We start from the raw sequence: 8,215 nt of genomic DNA on the forward strand, positions 1-8,215 counted from the left end.
AACATGCTGGCAAATAATAAAAGTGCCTTGTCTCAAGTTACCTCTCTGGAGGATTCCCTCTGGGTGCACTCTCCTATTACATCTCAGGCACCATGTTCACTGACGTCAGCAGTGGGAGGCTCCCATTGTGCCACCTGAGACAGTATTTTGTTTTACTATATAATGGTTTTCTTGACTGGAAAATGAGACTGTCCTTGTGGTGGTTGGTGTGGTTTTAAAGTAAACTGCCCTGTTAATTGAAGAACTTCTCCATGGGGTGGCCCCCTACATAGCAACAGTAGAACATAAATGTGCCTGAAACAAATTTATAACACTTTGTCTTTTAGCAGAGAGGCTCATACTTTATTTTTGACAAATGTAAGATAGAAAAATATCATAAAGTGAATATAGCAGTTGCTGTTTTTGTAACAGGTTTGGGATGGGCAGTGTGACTCGAAAGAGCTAGTTTAACGGGACGGATTCACTTCTGTTTGGGCTTCAGTTAATACCGAATTATTGTTCAGCCTTTGCATTTGCTTGAAAGAATATTGGACACAGTAAAACTGGCTTTTCAAAAGGTTATGGCATTCAATAATAAATATTATAAAGCAATGAACCCAAACAACCTTTAAAATAGTTTTATAATTACTAAAAACCAGCTTTAAACTTCGGGTTTAAAGCTAAGAACTCATATATTCAAAATACCTTTAACATTTTCTACCAATATACAATAGAATAATAGAATACTTTTTTTTAAGTGAAGAAAAATCAGAGCAAACATATTTCAGATGATTACAAACAGTAAACATCAATCCAGTGTATATATATGTCTATATACAGATGTATATAGATGTCTACATGTATACAGATGTATATAGACATATATATGTATATATATATTATTTCAATAATATACTCTTGCCAGCTGGCTATAAAAACTGTAGCTCTACTATCACTGAAGATGTACCTGGGTCCTCTTTGAGCTTTTTAAATGCGGGCATCCTGTCTATGCTCCATCTTTGGAAGGGGTGGACTGAGGAATTCTAAGTACATGCAGATATTTGGTTACGGTTCTAAAGACATACAATTCGTGTGCCAGGAGTCTGCAGCCAGAACCGCTGCTTTCCCTCATTAAGCACCTTCACAAGCTTTTGTCTCTGTGATGCCTCAGGTAAGCTCACGCTAAATAATTCACACGGTGCTTATGCTGTTACTGTCAGTCTGTTACAGCTTCCTTCTTTGCTTCCCTTCCCCACTCCTCAAGGAATAAAATCAGGCAGCCCCTCATTAAAATACAGTATCTCTAACATACAAAATAAGTGTATGTACATATATACATACATGCATTTCCTTTTCAAGGACTGGGTAACTCCTCATTTTCTATCAAATAATCCTTCTTCATGTACTTGGTTCCCCTAACTAACCTCCACACTTGGAGGTAAGCATCCTTCAGTGACCTCTTGCTCACTTCCTCTGGGCCGGCGGCTGTGTTGTGTGAGCTCCTAGCCACCAGCCGGCCTCCTCTGGGGCTGCCCCTTGCCTCTTGCCCACTCTTCTGAGTGGAGCCACCTGCTGCCTTGCCACCTTCTGACCCGCCATTTCCATCCTCCGCGGGCAGCTCCTCCATGACGAATGGCAGCTGATCTCCACTTGGCTGTGCCTCCTCTCCCTCCCGCTGCGTCTCTAGGTCCTCGTAGTTGCTTTGCTTTCTGGTCTCCAAGAATTTGGCCACGCAGTAAATGATGGAACCCAGGGTGTTCACCACCACCCCGGCAATGAACAGAGAGGTGGGCTCCACATCGCTGAAGGCCACCATGCCCACTGTGATGGTGGCGATGCTCTTCACCACACCCACGAAGCTGGTGGTCACCGCCGAGTTGATGTAGGTGCAGTGCAGCGTGGTGAAGTTCATGGCGCAGCCGATCAAGATGCAGGCCACGAAGATGCAGACCATGGCAGGGTCCTTCCAGCCAGGGAAGGTCCAGGCGTGGATAGAGTCGGTGCTGGCGAAGGAGCAGACGACCAGCAGTGGGGTGGCGGACACGGCGATGACGTACTGAGCGGTCAGCGGCCCGTGCTCTGTGTCGGCGCTGGCCTTCTGGATGAGCACCAGGTAGGCGGCGTGCACCAGGACTGCCAGCACGCCCGTGACGTACCCGATGGGATCGCCGGTCAGATCGCCAGCTCCTGGAGCACCCCAGGAGAACCGCGGAGCCAGGGCAGGAAGGAAAAAGAGAAGACAGCGGGTTGGCGAGGGTGGGTATTACTGGGACGACGCGTAGGGTTGGGAAGTAGACAGGGTTCGCGTCCCAGCTCTGCCCACGGGTATAAAAAGAGCCAAGTTCAGCCAATGCCCAGTTCCAGGTATAATCGGTGGCGCCTTCCGGGCCATATCCTGGGGCACCCTGTCTAGTTCTGTCCAAGAGAAAGGCCCGGGAGAGCATAAGTGCCCCCGGGGTAGGCATGGAGGTCACCCAGGCTCGTGGTACCCTGGCCTTCTCCGTGGTGTTCCGGAAGAAGAGGGAACCCCAGCTAGTCTCTTCTAACCCCGGGGCGGGCTGGGCGCCGAGCGAACCTCTCTCTCTCTCTCTCTCTCTCTCTCTCTCTCTTTCGACCCTTCTCCCATTCCCGCCGGCTCCCTTTGGGTTCAGTCCTGCAAGCTCAGCTCTCAAGTGGGGCTCAATCCGCCTTCTCAGCACCTCACGCGGCGCCAGAGACCCCCAAATTAGCCTCCGCGGCTCAGGCTTGGTTTCCATTGTCCCTCGTCCCCCATCACTCCAGCACCGCGTGACCCAGGGAAGTTCACGGCCCCCCTTCTTCCGACTCAGCCTGGGGGCTCCAGTTCCCAGGCTCTGGAGGCTCCCCCACCCCTCCTGGAGGGAGCAAGGGAGATAGGGTGGAGGAGAGGGGAGATTGGGGGAGGGAGGGAAGGGAAGGCGGAGAGGGAGATGCCGGTTTAGGCAGGGGCGGGGGTCGGAAGCCTGGACTGGGGGGAGGGGTGCGCTCTGAAGGAGGAGGTCGGAGTGCTGGGGAAGGCTCGGCTTGGTCTCAGAAGTCCCGTTAGCGAGCCGAGCACTCTCATTCAAGCCTTTCTCTGCCTTCCATCTGGAAGTGAGGGCCTTGCACTAAGTGATCCCCGCCATCTCTGTCGGGTGGGGTAGGTTGGGTCGGGGGTGGGCGCGGGTCCCGCTCACCTGCCAGGGCGGCGCCGCAGGTGGTGATGAGCACGGCCGCGAGCACCCCGGGCGAGGGCGCGCCGTTCTTGAGCACCAGAACGCCGATGAGCATGGTGACCAGGGGCAGGCAGCGCTTGAAGACCACGTACATGGGCAGGCTGAGGCCGCGTAGGGACCAGAGCGTGAGGCTGGACTGCAGCGTGGAGAGCACTGCGACCCCCGCGAAGGAGCGCGCCAGGCTCAGGCCGAAGGGGGGCACGGCGATGAGCCCCAGGCGCCGCAGCAGCTCCAGGCTCAGCGCCGCGGTGGAGCTGGTCAGGCACTGCACCAGGGTCAGGAAGGAGAACTGGTAGCGGCTGATGAGGAACTTGAGCAAGATGTTGAGGGAGCCCGAGAAGACCCCATGCGCGATAGCCACCGAGATGCCCAGCACGCGGCCCCGGCACAGATGCCGCATCGCGCCTGCCGCGCCGCACCCGGTGGTGGCGGAGCTCCGGGACCTGCGGGAGGGGAGCGGGGAAGAGAGCCGCGAGCGGCAGAGCGAGGGCGGCGGGGGTGACCGCCCAACCCCGCGGCGAAGGGCAAGGGGCGCCGGCTCGCTGCAGAGGGCACCTCCAGCCAGGCGTCCTCGCGGCTCCGCGGCTCCGCGTCCGACTGCCCCGCAGCTCCCGGGAGGCAGTGATGAGGGCGGGGGACTCCGAAAAGTGGCGGGGCGGGGGGGCTGGTCTGAGAGGAGTGGCGGGAAACCTAGCGACAGCGATTTGTAAGTATGTGACGAGCTGCGATGGGTTGCGTCCCGCGCGGTTTCCCAGGCAGGGCGGACGCTGTGCACCTGGAAGCCCGGGCAGCTGCAGCTAGCGGAACCCCACTCGCACCTCTCCCGCACCCCAGCGCCCATCCAGGCGGGCTCTCCGGGCGCCCTCCCCTCTCCTACCGCAATGTCAGCCGCTCGCGCTGGCCTCTTCCTTCCAGCTCCGAGCCCAGGAGAGCGGGGTGGGGGATCCCGGGCACAGCTAAAGGTTGTGGAAACAGCAGCGCTCCAGGGTCGAGCTTATAGCGGCAACAAGTGACAGCACCCTCCGCCCCAACCTTGCCCCTCCCTTCTGGAGCTTCAGAGGCTTTTCTGTCCGCCGCCCCTACTGGCACAGCCGCAGGACCTTGTCCAGCTGCCCGATCGGAGAGGGGGAAAAGTCGGTGCCAGAGGGCTGCGGGGCTTCCTGATGCTTGGGCGCCCGCGCCCTCATATTGGAGAAACCAACAGCCCCAGGACGCCTCCCCGGCGTGCTTTAGGACGCCAAGGCTGGCCTCTTCCCTGTCGCGGGCAACATGCTCCCCAGTCCGTGCGCTTTTCAGGGAGGCAACTGGGATGACTCGCGTGGCTCTGGGGGAGTTTCGGGGGTGGGGGCTCTGTGGCCCTGCCGGACTGCGGAGCCTGGGACACACGTTCCAAGTGGGGTAAGGATGTGAAATAAGCATAAAAGCAAAAGCTAAAGTCTCTGGAGGGAGAACCTTCCACTGATCTGATGGATCGCGGGGGCGACAGTGCCCCAGAGGTGGGCGGGGAGCGACTGGCCACGCTAAGACTTGCAGGGGGGTGCGTTGCCGGGAGGGCTGGGGGAGGGCGTAGCGTGGGCAGGAACTCCCAGGCAAGACCGCGCCGAGACTAGGTGTAGCTTTCTCTGGAACCTCTGGAACCGACCGCAGCCTGCCGGGCTGTCGTTGGCGGCTTTGGGGAGCAAAGCCTAACTCTTACCCCCCGGAGCCCCTGCACTTGAGAGCTGTTCACCTGCATCTGGCTAAAAGAAAAAGTAAATTCTTATTTTCTGCGTGCACAAAGCTTCTGTGACCCTTCGGTCTGAATTTCGTTCCCTGGAAAGTAAAGCCCGGACGCGGCAACTCAGCAAAGGGGTTCGCTCAGCCGAGGACGCAGCTAAAAGCCAGACACATTCAGTTTTCGCGTTGCTTTAAAATTATGGACTTGGCCAGGGTTTGGGAGCGAGGAAGAGAGCTTGAAATTGCTGCGCACCACCGCTCCCTTCCGTTCACTTTTCCTAGCCACCCACTCCCAGGGGGATCCCAACCTCCTAACCCTTATCTGCTGCACGAACTAATATACACGAACCGTTTCTTTAGTGATTGTTTTGTTTTCTCTGCGACACTTCCAGCCCGAATACTGAAGCAGCGATTATTTTTACCAGAGCAGAAAAATAATTTCCATCAGGGACTAGCAGCATCACTGCAGTCCTTATTCAGGGCCAGCTTTGCATGTGCTGGGAGATCATGTTAGTGGGAGAGATCTAGGTTTCAACCAGTCTGGCCCAAGGCCTAGTAGGGCCACCTCCCTGCCCCCCTCAGGTGGACACTCAAGAAAATGTTTGCAAATGGCTCAGTGTGTCAGCTTTCCAGGAATAACACTGGAAAGCAATCTACCAAACCCCGGGCTTCTAGTTCCCTGGGAAATTCTTTGTTTTTGTTGCTAACAGCTATGGTTACACACTGTTGGCTGGTTCATGGACTCTGTTTTTCAAGTGATGTTCTCTCTTTAGGAAATGGGGTCTTAAGTAACGTTACATGTATGTGTGTAGTATAAGCATATAAACAAAGTATAATCAGATTATTAAGAAACTTGAAGATTAACTTTTCAAAGAAATCAGCAAATAACAGATCTCTGCTTCTGGGGACCATTCCAATAAAAGCCACCTTAAGTGAACACAATAAAGAACTGTCTGCACAGACCTAGTTTTGGAATGATTCATTTCTGCCAGCAATATAATTGCTTCCATTTGTGATCCTAACATTAGGTAAAAGATTTGGGGCTGATTCAGCTATCTTACCCTTCTCATTTAGGCAAGAAAATTTAGCTTAATACTGGAAACCTACATTGGCATGAAACAATTAATTTTCTCCACTTTATTGCATATAATTCTTTTCCATTAGGGCTTTCATTTAAAAAAATTAGTACCATCTCCCACACCAATTACTAGATAAGCCCTTAAAGAAAAATGGGAAAAACAAGAATACTATGTTTAGCAAGGTTAATTGAACAAGAATGTAGATCTGAAGGTCAAAAAGCTATTTGACCTACTGGTATCAAGCTCCATTATCTTTGGAGCTACTTAATACATATTGATGGCATTAAGTAAATCCTTTAGTTCGTTCATTTGGCAAACATACAGTGAGTATTTGGGGCCAGGCAGGTGGTTAGCCATGGAGAATTCAAAGATGAGCACTCATCTCAGTTCTTAGGGGTTCACAGGTGGAGGTGAGGCAACACAATGATCCTTATGCTACAGTGGGGCCTCCTGTCAGAAACAGGGGAGCAACAAAGAGGACAATAAAATCAGCTTTCTCAAGACATCCTGGAGAAGGAAATATGGTCTTCTTTCATTGTTTTTAATTGCAAACATAACCCATTCTTATTATAGTATGTAAAAAGAAACAAACTTTAGAACAGTAACTGAACATGCTAACTTCAAGATCCCTCACCCCCAACCCCACACCAACTTTACTACACAGAGCTGGCTCCTGGTGCAAACCTTTAAGTTCTTCTTACATATCTATGTATACATAATAATCCCCCTTTTAGGAACCTTCCTACACTGTTGGTGGGAATGCAAGCTGGTGCAGCCACTCTGGAAAACAGCATGGAGGTTCCTCAAAATGTTGAAAATAGAACTGCCCTATGACCCAGCGATTGCACTACTGGGTATTTACCCTAAAGATACAAACGTAGTGATCCAAAGGGGCACGTGCACCCGAATATTTATAGCAGCAATGTCCACAATAGCCAAACTATGGAAAGAACCTAGATGTCCATCAACAGATGAATGGATCAAGAAGATGTGGTATATATACACAATGGAATACTATTCAGCCATCAAAAGAAATGAAATCTTGCCATTTGCGACAACATGGATGGAACTAGAGCGTATCATGCTTAGCGAAATAAGTCAAGCGGAGAAAGACAACTATCATATGATCTCCCTGATATGAGGAAGTGGTGATGATGCAACATGGGGGCTTAAGTGGGTAGGAGAAGAATCAATGAAACAAGATGGAATTGGGAGGGAGACAAACCATAAGTGACTCTTAATCTCACAAAACAAACTGAGGGTTGCTGGGGGGAGGGGGTTTGGGAGAAGGGGGTGGGATTATGGACATTGGGGAGGGTATGTGCTTTGGTGAGTGCTGTGAAGTGTGTAAACCTGGTGATTCACAGACCTGTACCCCTGGGGATAAAAATATATGTTTATAAAAAAATAAAAAATTTTAAAAAAAATAATCCCCCTTTTAAAAAATGATAAAATTAGGATATCTACCTATTTGTGTATAATTTACTATTTTAAAAAGCATATTGTGGTGGGTTAGCCTCCAAGATCCCTGCTTCCTCGTAGTCACACCTTTGGTCAATGCCTCCTACGTTGCACCAGGGCCAGTCTGTGTGACCAATAAGACAGCAGAAGTGATGGCGTCGCTTGCTAAGATTAATTTATAAAAGACTGAAGCTTCCATCTTGAACTTTCTGTCAGCTCAGCCTGGAGGAAGCCAGATGCCATATTATAGAGACACTCAGGCAACCTGTGTAGGGTCCCACATGGTGGACGCCTGCTAACAACCATGTGAATGACTTTGGAAGCTGATCCTTTAGCCCCAGTGGAGCTTCGGATACCTCCAGCCTCAGGTGACAGCTTCCCTGTCCTGTTCATGAAAAAAGTGGAGTCAGAACCACTCAGCTAAGTCACCCTTGGGTTCCTGACCTATGGAAACTCTAAAGTAAATGTATGTTATTTTAAGCTGCTATGTTTTGGGGTGCTTGTTGTATAGAAATAGGTAACTCATACACCTATTGATAACAATGTATTTATTTTCATGTCAGGACACATAGTTCTCCCTTATTCTTTTTGATGATTATTCTATAGTATAACCTTTCTTCTGTAGACAGGCATCTGGATGTCACCAAACAATGATGTAATGAATACCCTTGGGCATTTGTTCTTACATTCTCTGTACCTATTTGGAGTGGGAGCATACAGACAGAAAATTCTAGACCTGGAACTGCT

General features: G+C 50.9%; 1 protein-coding gene across 2 annotated transcripts; it reads right to left on the bottom strand.

The window, feature by feature from the left end:
* Positions 1-320: 320 nt before the first annotated feature.
* On the bottom strand, positions 321-6,442 carry SLC35D3 (solute carrier family 35 member D3). 2 transcript variants are annotated; one of them, XM_082731413.1, is made up of 3 exons: positions 4,090-6,442; positions 3,174-3,655; positions 321-2,166 (listed from the first exon to the last, which is right to left on the bottom strand). In XM_082731413.1, exons 1-3 carry the CDS (start codon positions 4,629-4,631, stop codon positions 1,334-1,336), a joined length of 1,857 nt encoding a protein of 618 aa, XP_082587539.1. In that variant the 5' UTR covers positions 4,632-6,442; the 3' UTR covers positions 321-1,333. The 2 variants fall into 2 exon arrangements, with proteins under 2 accessions (XP_082587539.1, XP_082587540.1); XM_082731414.1 differs by having other exon boundaries at positions 3,174-3,902; positions 4,090-4,528.
* Between the last annotated feature and the right edge of the window lie 1,773 nt (positions 6,443-8,215).

The sequence above is a fragment of the Mustela nivalis genome (assembly GCF_964662115.1).
Source record: "Mustela nivalis genome assembly, chromosome: 5".
Lineage (NCBI taxonomy): Eukaryota > Metazoa > Chordata > Mammalia > Carnivora > Mustelidae > Mustela > Mustela nivalis.